This window comes from Leucoraja erinacea, chromosome 11 (assembly GCF_028641065.1).
Source record: "Leucoraja erinacea ecotype New England chromosome 11, Leri_hhj_1, whole genome shotgun sequence".
Taxonomy (NCBI): Eukaryota; Metazoa; Chordata; class Chondrichthyes; order Rajiformes; family Rajidae; genus Leucoraja; species Leucoraja erinaceus.
Window position 1 is genome coordinate 28,531,196 of NC_073387.1, and position 14,654 is coordinate 28,545,849.

General features: G+C 38.2%; 1 protein-coding gene across 1 annotated transcript in view; it reads right to left on the reverse strand.

The window, feature by feature from the left end:
- Positions 1–14,654, reverse strand: part of LOC129701620 (catenin alpha-1) — a 110,304-nt gene that overhangs the window by 10,261 nt on the left and 85,389 nt on the right. Inside the window, exons 9-16 of the mRNA XM_055642932.1 lie at positions 13,403–13,555; positions 12,744–12,836; positions 12,140–12,296; positions 10,447–10,647; positions 7,887–8,038; positions 6,044–6,154; positions 2,057–2,238; positions 1,086–1,191 (exon numbers count right to left, since the gene is read on the reverse strand). Coding sequence (XP_055498907.1) covers positions 1,086–1,191; positions 2,057–2,238; positions 6,044–6,154; positions 7,887–8,038; positions 10,447–10,647; positions 12,140–12,296; positions 12,744–12,836; positions 13,403–13,555 — 1,155 coding nt within the window. The remainder of the gene's footprint in view (positions 1–1,085; positions 1,192–2,056; positions 2,239–6,043; positions 6,155–7,886; positions 8,039–10,446; positions 10,648–12,139; positions 12,297–12,743; positions 12,837–13,402; positions 13,556–14,654) is intronic.

Sequence of the window (14,654 nt, forward strand, 5' to 3'; positions counted from 1 at the left end):
ATATCTGACGCCAGAGTTTGGTATTCTTGTGTATGTTTTTTCAAATAATCTCGAATTTGAAGGTATCTAAAATATTGATTACCTTTCAAATTGTAGTAATTTTTGAAATGATAAAAGGTTTCCCATTTCATACATATCTCCAAACATTTTAATTCCTAGTCATTCCCAGTGAGTAAACGTTTTATCGATAATAGATGGTTTAAACGACAGATTATTAGCTATAGGAGAGAGAAGAGATAGGTTTCTTAATTTAAGAGTAAATTTTACTTGTCTCCAAATTCGTAATGTACTACGGATAATCGGATTTTTCTTGTGTGTTGTATTCTTCAATTTTATTGGGGAGAGAAGGATCGCTCCCATGTTAAAAGGCGAACAGCCTCTCTCTCCATTACTATCCAGTTTACCTGTTGGGCTGAGTTGTCCAAACAGTAAATTACATTTTTAATATTCACTGCCCAGTAATAATACAAGAAATTGGGGAGTGTCAGTCCACAAAATTCTTTGGGTTTACATAAGTGTCGCCTGTGGATTCTATGGGATTTATAGTCCCAAATAAAATTTGTGATGTGGCATTCCAGTTTTTTGAAAAACTTTTTAGGTAGGTATATTGGTATTGATTGAAATAAGTAAAAAAATTATGGGAGAAAAATCATTTTTATGGCATTTATTCTGCCTATTAAAGACATTGGAAGTGTTTTCCAAGATTTCCAATATTATTTTATATTATATCTGGCAATTAAACACACCTGAGCAATTACAAACACCTGTGAAGGCACGTGTCCCAAAAATTATGTTGTCCTGAAATGAGGGGACTGTGTATAAACACAGCTGTAATTTCTACATGGTGAAACCTAAATGTATAAAAATGGCGTTTAATAACATCTGACAATGTGCACTTTAAGCACATGTGATTCCATTGCAAATCTCAAACAGTGGAGTACAGAGGGAAATAAATGATGGGTCTTTGTCCCAAACATTATATGTGACATACACATGCACGTGCACACGGAGCAACAGGGAGGGGAGTAACGACAAGGAGACCCACACGCAGACGTGAGGAAAGAAAGTTGCATTTGAAGACTCACATGATCAGCAATAGTACGCCCAAGTTTATCCATTCTTGACCCTGCTTCTGCAATTTTCTTGGCTGCACTGATTACATCGGAAGTATTCTTCAGTGGACCTTTCCCTCTGCATAGATCAGTGAAAGCAAATAATAATTACATAAATGCAAAATGTTGCACCGAGATACGAAGTGCTGATGAACAATAAAACAGCGATGATCGGAAATCCCTACTATTCGGCATCTGACTTATCTGGTTTTGTTTCTTACACAATCTTTAAATTTACCGTGGTCCTATTTCTCTCTCACACTTCAAAAGGTCCTATTTTTCTGCTCCCAGCTGCCTTCAAACTCAGCATAGTCACAGGAAAGTTGATAATACTATTATTAAATACTAAATCAATGAAATCAAAATGTGATGGAGCATAAATTGATGAAATATCCATTAGTCCATAAAGTCTGCTGGTCTGGCACAACCAAATCTCCAAGATATTTGAATTTTACTATAGTAGCTTAAGGGGCTTCTTAGAGGATAGTGCAGTAGATAGGGGATTAGGAAGGCAATATCAGATGTTTAGACACAAAATTCTGTTGTAACTCCACGGGACAGGCAGCATCTCTGGAGAGAATGAATGAGGAGCACTTCTAGTCGAAACCCTTCTTCAGACTGAAAGTTACGGGAAATGGAAATTAATAGTTATAGACGATGATGTAAAGATATAGAGAACAAATGAATAAAAGATATGCAAAAAAGTAAACAATGATCAAGGAAACTGGTCATTGTTAGCTGTAGCGAGGCGAGAACAAAAAGCTGGTATGGCTTGGGTGGGGGAGGGATGGAGAGCGAGGGAATGCAGTGGTTCCTTGAAGTTAGCAAAATCAATATTCATACCCCTGGGTTGTAAGCTGCCCAAAGGAAATCGAATGTTAAGATATTTGGTAACAAACAGTATCATTGACCTACAAGTTACAATTCAACATTAAACAGCGCACCTGGTGAAGTCTGTCATCTCCATCATAATCATGCACATCTGCTTGGCTAAGACAATAATATCATTTCCACTGTCATCCCATTTGGAAACTTCAGCATCAAGTTTGATTTTCTCCTCCTCGAAGCTGGCTACCTGCTCAGCAATCTTTGCTTTCTGCTCCTGTGGAAGCTGAGCCATAATGGCCTGAAAAACAAATGCAAATCGCAGCTAGATATGACCCAAAATATAAAAAATATTCAAATGTTGTCCACCCCACTTCGCATTCACTCCCTACACTTGGCAATTTACAGAGGCCAATTACCCTACAAACCCACATGTCTTTGGGATGTGGGAGGAAACCAGAGCACCCAGAGGAAACCCACACAGACACAGGGCAAATGTGCAAACTCCACACAGACAGCACTTGAGGTCAAGCTAACCCAGGTCTCTGGTGCTTTGAGGCTATGCCACCCAGTTACTTAATTTTATTCCCAAGTACAATTGATTTAATTTCTACTATAAAACAAAAACTTCACAGTGAAATTGAAATAAAATGGAATACCCAAATGATATTAATGCCCAAATGATTTTAAGGACATCTGATGTAAAATGATTTTTTTTCCTTCAAAATTGGAATTTACATCAACATAATAAAGCAGTATAGATTAAACAATGTTTTTCGCACACAATCTGACCCGAAGATGCTTAAGCCGCCCAGCAGAATAGAAAACAATGATTTTCAAACGCTGATCCTTTCGTGCACAAAATTCAAAGAAGTTTAAATTATCATTAGAATTTCAGGCTTAAAGAAAATGTAGCTATAGGCTCTTCAATATCATGTTTTTTCAATATGATTAGTTTTTTGTTTTGGATACATTTTATTCATGCAAAACAAAACTATTACGTAGAGATTTTCCTGGAAAGACATAACTCGTCAGATTTTAAGAATTTTCAACACAGACTTAACATAACTACAATGCCAATGCAATGCATCAATTTTCAGTTAGTGTCACACAGCACAAAATCTGGCCCTCTGGCCTGTCATGTCCTTGCCAATCATTTTGCTCATCTACACTAATCCCATTTGCCTGCATTGGGACTGCACTGTAGCCCTGCATTAACATATACTTATTTTTTTTAAATTAAAGTATACATTTTATTTAAAAAAATACGTTTCTATTTAATTGCTCAAATAGGATTGTATCTGATTCCAACACTAGTTCTGGCAGTGCATTCCAGATAGCAACCACTGTGGGGGAAAAACAACTTGCACCATAAAAACCCTTTCTTCCCTTAAACCAATGCTGTTTTTGACATCCCTAGCATGGGGAAAAGATTTGACCATCTACCCCATCCATAACCTCTCATAATCTTCCATACTTCTATTTAGTCACACGTTGTCCTTTTTCACTTAGTTTATTCAATCTCTCCCTGCAACTGAAATCGTCCTATCCAGGTAGGAGAGTATCTCCACTGCAATCTCTCTTCTCTCTAGATCAGGGGTCGGCAACCTACGGCCCCCAGGACGAATGCGGCTCGTAACCCGAAATCATCCGGCCCCCCAGGCGTATTTTTTTTACGGTAGTCATCCAGCCCGCAGACTTCCTTCATCTCCAGTACCTCCCGGGCCCGATGCACCCAGGCGCGGTGAAGCAAGGCTGCATGGAGGCCTGCGCTGGCAGCCGCAATTACGGAGCATGCCGAGGGCCCGAGCTCTGGCTGTACTGCATCCTGCGCAAAGCTGCTGGCAAGGCCGCGCACCTTCTGTGTCTGGGCTTCATGGTCGGGAACGGGGTTGTTAATAGGCCGGGGACAAGTGAGTGTGAGTATTTGAGCCACCGCCTTCAGGACAGAGCCAAGGCAATGGACCGTAGGTGCGCCATGTTCGTGAGCCGGTGCTCCGGGTGGCGTCCTCGAAGGGGTGGGATCTATGCGAACCCGTGGTAGACGTGCCCGCCATCCGATCACAGACATGCCGCCCGGCCCCTATGCAGAACAAGGTTGCCGACCCCTGCTCTAGATCATCAATCTTTACCCATTGGGAGAATAGTTTTGACAAGGTGCACAGTAAGTAGACAGCTCCAGACATTCATCTAGTGCATACCCTGCATACAGCGCTTTCATTACAACAACCTATTGAACATCTCTGCATATTTATGCCATCTATTCATCTGCTGAGTCTGACTGGCTTTCTATTTTATTTGTTGTTGGGCTTAATACAGCAGCAAATACAAGTTAAATGAATGTATTGTTTCATTCCCAATTGCAATTGTAAATGGTTCAATTTTATAGGAGCCAAAAGTTATGAGCCTGCATTCTTCCTGATGCTGCAGTTACGTTGTTTGCACATGCAAGTACATGCCCTTGCAAATACATGCAGCGTACAGGTGTATGCAATTTTATTTGATATTTTCTTTAATTTTTCCAATTGGGTAAAAATTCTACTGATAAATCGAGGCAAACATTTAACATGTTAAGCTTTATGCATGAAGGCTGGGAGAAATCAACACAATAAACAATGCAAGCAGGAAATCCACAAGTGAACAAAACTACTTTTCAAATCAGCTCTACACTACAAAACATTGGTCTTGCTGATGCCCTACAGTGCTTCCCTTATTAGGATAAAATGCCTTAATCCCAGCTTCAGAAAGACAGTGCATAACGTTTCCATTTCCCTTTCCCATCGACTTCAAAACACCCTTTTTCCAACACTGACAGACAGTGCCAAAAATCGGAGCAGCTGAGCACTGTGGAACCGTCCATTGGGAACTGTACTAAAACTGCCCAAAATCATTCTTCAGAACCTAACAGATGTCATCTACGTTCAATCTGCCTCGGCTGTATTCAAAACAAATTCCCATTTGATAGAGGACAGCATTCTCCAGTCTTGTATTTTCTATTGCTATTTTAATGAAAATCTTGCAAGCCCCCCCTCCGCCAAAATTAAAGTAAAATATTTTTATTGCAAAAGATTCTATGAAAAATAGACAAAATAATTAAATTACAAATTATTTATTGTATGACATGACTTACAAATGTTCCCATTTCTATTGCTCTGCAGCAGTTTATTAACAATTGAATTTTAGGCTTACAATTAATAAGTTTGTAGATTCAAGATACATTAATTTGTCACATGTGCCAGTTGGCACAGTGAAATGTAATCACCATACAGCCATACAATAAAAATAAAGAACACAACACACGATTGAGTTCAACATAAAACACCCCCACACAGCAGAATCAAAAAGTTTCCCACTGTGAGGAAAGGCACCAAAGCCAGTCATCTTCCCCTAATGTTCCTGATGTTCACCCGTGGTCGGGGCCTCCCCGAGCCCTCCGCAGTCGCCGCTACGGGCGGCCCGATGTTCAGGCCCCGCTCGCCGGGGTGATGGAAGTCCAAACATCGGAACTGGAGGACGTCCTCAGCGGCCTGGACATCCGAGTCGGGCATCTCCTACCGGAGTCCGCAGCTCCCAAAGTCCGCAGGCCGCGCTGGGCGGAGATGCAGTGCTGGTGGCCCTCGGCAAAGGACCCCAGGACTCCGCGATGTTGTTCAACGCCGGCCGCGCCGGGAGCTCTCCAAACCACAGCTCAACAATGTTGGAGCAGCGGCCAAACGCTCTGGAGCTCCAAATAGCGATCCAGGTAGGTGAATCCAGCACTGCACCGCCACTGTTGTAGCTCTGGTCCGGTTCCGTGTCCCCGGCAGGAAAGGCCACGCTAATCCAGGTGGTAGGCCACGAGGAGGGGGGCGAGGACGCTACTCGGAGAATAATCACATCCATGCCAGGAAGCGACTGAGAGACAATTTCCCCCTTACCCTACCCCCCCTCCCTGACATAGAAAAGATTCCCCCAAAACAGAGCTTTCAGTTGTTCCTCATAAGATATGTGACACTAACCAGCCAAGGATTTAAAACAGTTAAATACAACAAAGACTTGCACATAAGGTATGTATCAGCCGATTATAAAGTTAATGGTCATGCTCAAAATAATATGCAACTTCTTACCCTTGCACTTTGTCCATTTATAAGTTGGTCTTCCTGCGTCTGGACGCTAGTTCTACTTTGCACATCAAAGTCTTCAGTTTCAAAGTCTGAATCATCCAATTCTTCAGGCGTCTGGTGTTGTTTATGTGTGTTGGGGGGGCGAGGTTGGGGCGGGGGGGCGGGGGAGGTTGAAACAAGAAACAAGTTGCATTACTACATTGATGCTGGGAAAACAGATTATTATTGCAGTATCGACATTTAAACTGCAATATATTTTAATTGCATTTTTAAACGACAATCTTTCTATGGTTGCCAGAATTATATTGTGATGGAATTTTTTTGTAATTTAGTTCACAAATGCTGCTATTTAACACCCCTCTACAGTGCAAATAAATATTCACTCATTTCATAATCCCTACATGACAGGTAAACAAATGCAGAAAGACATCACATTGCTTATTCTTAATATGGTGTATCAATTGTTAGACACAAATTAACTATACACAAAAGACTATTGTCCAAAACCATGCTTTATGCAAGCCATACCTCCAGATGAATTAATTGTTACTCTATTTTCCACTAATTATGCTCATTGGCAGCTATTCAAAAGCTTACACAGATTAAGCTAACATTTCTAGCCTCAGGACATAAATGGGTATGAGTTTGAATAATTTTAAGAATGAGGGAGCTTACTATTGCACCCCAATAACTGGAAAATAGTTTATTTCCCTTAATTAAAACAGGAGACTAATCTCAGGTGACATATTGACACCAATTAGAAATGCCCATATTTTGTTATAAATAAATTTTAAACTATGTTAATCAAATTTGACCAGGTTATCACATTTGTAACAAGATTATCAGTATCTTTAGGTGTTAAAACACCGATTACATTTGAACACTGAGAAGCAAGCCACATCTAAACACGTTATTTTATCTTGATCATCATTTGCATCTTGATCAATGCACCGGCAGAAGGAACCCAGTACTGTCTATCTTCCAGCATTGTTGATTAGTGATTATGAAATGTTGCCCTTAATTTGTAGTTAAGAGTGGTGTTTGAATGTTAAACATCAGCTCCCGTATATAGCTACATCTAATTGTAATATTACATTGTTCTGCTGGAGAAGGGGTAATTCTGCAGCAAAAATAAACATGCTAGTTCCATGAATTATATTAATTGGTCCATTGAACATTGTTAAACACTTCAGCTACTTTAACGTGAATCAGCCAACCACTCCACCTCTGTGGTGATAATCACCCAGTGCAACAATTCAAATGCCCAACTTTCAATTGGCTGCAATTAAATACTGGTAATCTTGGCCACACACTCTCAAATATTTTGGCTGACCACACTCTGCTGATGAGGATAAAAGCTTTAATCAGTACTCCTGTGTAACATCCTCCACTGGTTTGGGAAAATAAATGATAGTAATTTGACGAATTTGCACACAAAAACTTTATAACAAAAATAAAAATTGATGAAAAACGATCAAATTACGAGATAGGTTTTTTGTAAATAGCCACTTTTGACTAAATGTGATAAAGAACCATCAGATATACTAAATGATAAAATGATAAAGTACAGGAGTAGATTTTCTGTGTCCTTGAGAATTAACAGGGCTGCCGACAAGTAAACAGTGCACACAGCCAGCAGAATAACTAATTATTAGCTGAGACTTACAGGCCAGGAATATTGCAAGTATAGTTACTGCTTTGCAATAGCCTCAGCTACTATGGTGGTTGAAAACAACCAAGAAACTACTTTTATGCTAGCCTTGAATTTTTAATTAAGGTAGCCATACCATATTTCATTAGAACAACAGTTTTGACAGTTTCCTCTGGATTGGCAAAATATACTCACTCTAATCATTAATACAGCTTTTCTAATATCACGAATACCATCATAGACCAAACGTGATGCATCAATGAATTCATTCTCATCCAGCTGCTGAGCAGGATTGGCACTGAGTGCTTCCACAGCAGCTTCCACTTGCTCAGTAAATCGTGGCATAACTGGTGATAAATGGACGAATAGCTTTAATACCACATTAATCATATACACACAATTTAAAATGTTTACAGTGTTTTTTTATCCACATGTGCAACATTCAGAGTTACTGAGCAACCTTTTCAAAACTTTGATTACCATTTGCTTCCACTGAACAAATACAATATTTTAAAAACTGTATGCAATCAGACGTTAGTCAATAGAATACAAACCACTATTTAAACAGGTATGTTTCACAAAACAGGATATTGAAATTATTGCAATTGCATGGGTATCAACAATAAACAGACGAGAGTCCAGGCCTGTCTTTAAAATTGCTGAGGTAAATTTACCAATTATCAGAGGGCAGTCTTTGGTTACATCTCTCCGTTTCTTTCCATCATCATATAGTCACAAGTGTAGCATTATTATTTTGCTTGTTTTTCTGCAGTTTCTTTATGAAATAAAAATACTAGCACCCTCAAGCCTGCTCTGCCATTCTAGATGAACACACAACTGATCTATACAGGCTTCAAGTTTTTTGTTTAAGAAGGAACTGCAGATGCTGGAAAATCGATGCTGGAAAATCAAAGATAGACAAAAATGCTGGAGAAACTCAGCGGGTGAGGCAGCATCAATGGAGCGAAGGAAATAGGCAATGTTTCGGGTCGAGCCCCTTCTTCAGACGGGTTATACAGGCTTCAAGTTCTGTCTGTTTTTTCTCAATCCTCATTTCCTTGATGTTTCAAATATTTGTCAATCTCCACCTTAAATACACCGTCAGGCTCGGGGGAAGTGAATTCCATAAATTCACTATTCTGAAAGAGATTTCATTGCACCATTGTTTTAAATGATTGCCCCCCTATTTTGAGGATACGTTTCCTTGTTCATCACTCCCACTAGTGGAAACATCTCAACATCTGACCTATCAAGACTCCTTAGGATAATGTATTTTAAATAAGCTCACATTCTGCCAACTCAAAGGAATAAAAACCCAAACTGCCCACCCTCTCTTGATAGGATAACTTTCTTCCCAGGAATTGCATGGCAAATCATTGTTGGACTGCCTCCATGTTGCACAAATCTATGACTATGACCTTAAGACCACCTCTTAGATGACCATGGACTTGTTTTCTAAATGTGGATTTTTAGACTAATGTCATCTTTTTTTCCACAATCTTTTTCTCTTCGTGGTCTTATAGAATTCATGTAATTTATGTATTTTTAGTTTAGTTTAGAGATACAGCACGGAAACAGACCCTCTGGCCCACCAAGTCTGCACCGGCCAGCGATCCCAAACACTAACACTATCCTACACACACGAGGGACAATTTACATTTATACCAAGCCAATTGACCTACAAACCTGTAATTCTTTGGAGTGCGGGAGGAAACCGAAGATCTCAGAGAAAACCCATGTATCGTGGGGGAAAACGAACATACCCCGTACAGACAATCACCCGCAGTCAGGATCAAACCCAGGTCTCTGGCACTATAAGGCAGTAGATCTACTGCTAAGCCACTGTGCCGCCTCGCATGCATGTTAGATATGATTTATGCTATTGTGTGTTTTCTGAGTCTATGTGCCCGTGATGCGGTTTGAATTATAATTGTACCTCACTGTACTTGTGTATATGACAATAAACTCTACTTGACTTGAACTCAATTTTCACAGCAGCCACAGTGGATTGGAACAGGAGTCTACAGATCAATGGTTGAAAATTCTAGATGCTATTTCAGTACCAATCTCTAGAGTAACATTTCCCTTGTTGTTGTGAAAAGAAGGTTTGCCAAAAAGAATCCCACCTCAAGGGCAAGGCAGCAAATAATCCGATTCTTTACTTATATGGAAATTTATTGGCAAGCTTTCATTTATTTGGACTAGATATCCAATATTCAAGTTTCATGCCCTATACAAAGGATTGTAAGCACATCCTAGGTAACCAGATCATACTAGAGCTATCTCCTCTGTCATTGGTCTTGAAACCTCAAACTATGGAATTAGTTGTGAGATAGTTCATATTTGTAAGCCCAGAGAATAGCGATCTTAGATCTTAATAAATCACCTCCTCCCCCCAAAACTGACACACAGATTCCATAATATGCAGAAATCTACTTGGGAGCTAGTGTGCCAGGTTTTGACGTTAAGCACTCTATATTTGTAAATGTTGGCTTTAACAACATTTACTCCAATGCCCAATCTTAGTTAATGTTGCCCTGAAACTGGAAACTTTGTCCTAAAGATCTATGACAACCTGACCACTTGGCGGAAAGAAGTGAAAACAGTGCTGTCCGATCTGCTCTGTCATGTAATATGAGGGTAGGTGACCACATGAAGTGACAGCACAAGAACATTTGACACAGCTTTGTTTACATCACTTTGAGCTAGGCTATGTTTGAACAGGCAAGGAACATGGTTCAAAATGGAGCATTACCAGTATTAGACAACAGCTTGGTTGCTTCCAGAACTTTTTCAGTGTAGACTCCAGGTTCATAGTTGTCCATCTCTGAAGTGACAACATGTACAACTCTTGCAGCACGGCCTCGAATTGCACCTGCTGTACGGTCTAGTCCATCTACATCTTTCTCTTGGAGTGCGATAACACATTTATTTACATCTTCGAGAATGTGATTCTCTGTTTAGAGGAAAGGATAGTTGATTTAAGATTTATTCATAAAGATTTATTCATATCAATAACTTTTAATAAGTTAACTTTTAATCAACTCAGCTCAATCAGCTCTCTCTCTCTCTCTCTCTCACACACATCAGAATGTTGTTTTTTAAATTTGGAATACATAATAATGAACTTAAGTTCAATCCATCAGAATGCACTACTTATTAGAGGTTACTATTACGAGAACTGTAAAAAAATCAATTTCTAATGCTTCAGGAGTCTGCTTAAAAGATCTTGTAATATTCAAACAGGCAAGGAAATCTTAACTTGACCAGCACTCTCTAAAAACTGATTTATCAAACAGCTATTTTTTAGGCCATGTACACAAATGCAATCTAACCAAGTAACATGAAATTGTAAGGTTTGAGATGCATAAGAGATATAAATGACTCCTCACGAACTTTGCAGAAATAGGAAACAAGAGGAAATTTAAAAATATGAAATACACAAGTTATGACAATGTAAGACTTTTAAAATGCAAAGAAAGCTAACATTGTTTTTATTTTTAAATCCACTGTAAAAGCTTCCATGCTCCATTTCCGCCTTGAAGAACTAAACTTTACAGCACCAAAGCTATAGTATTGACTAAAGGCTTGTGAAACTATTCTGTGCCACAAACTGCAATATCAAGTATGTTTTTAATTAAAATATAATTATGGTTCCATAATACAGACAAGTAACCATAATCAACAAAATGTTCTTTAATGCTTCAGTCGATGTTAGTGGGTACTGACCATTAATCAATTCCCACCTCTGCGCCCAAGTGCCTTAAAATCAGAACCCAAATTGATTTCCAACAATAATGCGGTTCTTCAATGACCATTTGATTATTAGATCAGATTTAAGCCAGCGCATTTCACTTTTGGGAAAAGTATAAAACAGCAAACACTTTTGGAGAAAAAACTGAAATTAGACAAAGGATACCCCAGAGCAATTTTTAGAAATTGGACAAGGGACGGGAAGAACATGCTCTTAAATATGATCTGTAATTGCTGGGAGCATCTGCAAGTGAGATTTGCTTTCAAACAAATATGAGAAGAGTGCTTCACTAAGACATAGAAAATAGGTGCAGAAGTAGGCCATTCGGCCCTTCGAGCCAGCACCGCCATTCAAAATGATCATGGCTGATCATCCAAAATCAGTATCGCATTCCTGCTTCCCATATCCCTTGATTCAGTTAGCCCTAAGTGCTATATATGAAATTTAAACGTTCAACATTTTTGGGCTGTTTATGAACATGGGTTACAACATGGGTTGACTTATGGACAACCCTCCATACAAATGAGTTCCCATGATGCTAAATTGAAAAGTCCAATGTATGTTAATATTTTAATTACTACGAATGACATAACACTTAAGTAATTGTCCTTTCTTATCTGTTCTATGACTTTTTAAGAGTCATTTCGATGGGATGTTCCATAAATGTATTTTATTCTTTATTATAACAAAATACCTGAAACACACAAGAAGTCATCAATTGAAGTAATGTCATCCACAGCATCAGTCAGCACACGCACTTGCTTCTCCCATAACTCTTTGAAGAGATCCATATTGTCCTGAGCTACCTTACTCTGAGGTTTAGCTGCCAGTGCCAGGGCAGCGTTTATGACCTGAAAAGTGCAGTTGCAAACAAATTTGCATCAATTGTGCAGGTGCATTATTTTTAAAACAATTAGTTGCATGCATAGGTTATGAGGCCATTAATTTGCAAGTTCATACATCTTCAGAAAATGGTAAAGCATTCACTTATTTAAACCATAAGACCAACATTTGTAATTTAACAGTGACTGTTTAAAGAAGCTACTAGTATTTAAAGCTGCTGCCAGTATTAATTTCTTGTTGTTGAAATGTGTTCTAGGACAACAGTGACCATAACTAAAAACTGAAAAATGATAAGAAACAATGTTAAAAATAACAAATTATTTAAATATTTTCTGTAAAACAGATTTTAAAGGATGAATAGAATGTATTATTGTTATTTCATTGGCAAAACACTTTATAAACAAAGAAAAGCAATACTGATTAAATTTTAAATTGAACAAGATATTTTGCCAAACCTGTGGGCAAAGGCCTTCAAGCTGAGTGGCTGCCATGCGAACTAGTTTCACACCTTCTTCATTGTTGGAAATGGAACATGCAAGGTTGGCAACCTATAAATAAAAAAAATATTAACAGCATTTCATAGTTTTATAGACAAGTAAGCGATCCCAGTTAGTTATCCACTCTGTACACAGATTGAGTGGATTGTATGTGAGAGAATAGGTGTTGGGGTCAGAATCCAGAAGTTGGCCCAGCAGAAAGGGACAGTGTCTTGTGGAATTATAAATAAAAGCAGAAAATGGGGAAAATACTTATCAAGTCTGATAACACCTGTAAAGGTAAACAGTTGCTTCAGGTCACTGATCTTTCATCAGAAATAATGAACCAGTTCTGATGATAGTTCAAGGATATGAAACACTTAGTCATGCAAATTTGTTCAACAAGCTTAGCATTCCCCGCTTCTCTCACTCCACCACAGTAACAGGTTGTCCAGTTTTATTTTTACATGGTATAATGGTACAGTCAAAAAGAGCACAAAAAAATAATTTTACCTTCTTTAAAATTCACAAGATAATTCCAGTTTATACACCAATAATCAAGGTTTTAATTAAAAGATGATTATTTTTAAACAGAAATTTATATATTTAATTAAGGTATGATATAAATATGCACTCACCTCAACTAATTTGCTGGCATGGTCACGGAATACTTGGGCATATTCTTTTACTTCTTTTTCATTGCCATTCTTAGCTGCTTCAATTAAAACTAGAAGAGGTACATTGGTCTCCAGGAAAGAGTCTGATACATGATCCATGACAGCTTTCCTCAGCTGTAAAAAAAATTGAAATTTAAGATTTTACCTGAACAATGCAAATACTGCAGGACTCACTTTTCAGTGACCATGCATTACATTCAACTTTAATTAACTAAAGATATGTCAGCTTTGTGCAGCGAAATCCTTGTATTTATAAGCAGATTGAATATTGCATTTATACTTTACAACTCTGAAGAGCAAACAATGCCAATAAAGAGTTACTTGTTTGATTTTGTCGTTCCCTTGCAAATAATTCCAAAAAAAACTGGTTAGTAAATGCATTGCATGCCAGAATAGCTTTCTAGTATCAGCTTCCTCAGTTCCCAATATTTTACTGCTTGAGCTTTTTTTGAACAGTTTTAAAAAGATGTTCTCTATGATCATAGTCATCCAGTAAAATTTCCTCATCAGTTTTGGCCTGAAATTTTATCAAGTTAAGCTGTCCTTTATTCTTGCCACAGTGCATCTATTATGTATCCCAAGCGAGTGAGAATTCAATGACTTCCTGCCACAATTCAGAGAAAAACAAAAAGCAGGCTCAATATACTCATGGACCTTCCGCAGAGAACATTAGCTGCAATTAATAGAAATAATCACTGTAGCAACATGGAAATTAAAGCAAACATATCAGAAATGTATTTTCTCAAATCTACAAGTTTATTTTTGTTTTCGAGCAATTGCTTCGGATGTTTAGAGATATCAGCAATGTACACTATGTGGTGTACGTTCAATGCAAGTCAATTGTAATTTATGTGGACTACATGCAGCTAATTAAATTGTAACTTTTAAAATAATGTTGAAAATATGATATTACAAACAGGCAGATGTTGGAGGGATATTATAAGAAATTCAGTCACTGTATCAGGTGGATATTTAAAATTACAAACAATGTAAAGGCTTTTTGGATTTATTTTTAGGCTTAACAGATTTATTAAAATGCAACAGCTATTTTAAGTAGATGATCTTAAAACAAATATTAGCAGTGAAAATATTTGAGAAATTCCTAACTTGCATGCAGACCAATTCCATAATATTTAATGTACAGAACAAAGCAATGGTGAGCAGGGAACATTTGGGAAACAGTGATCCCCACTGAAGTAGAGGCCACATAAAA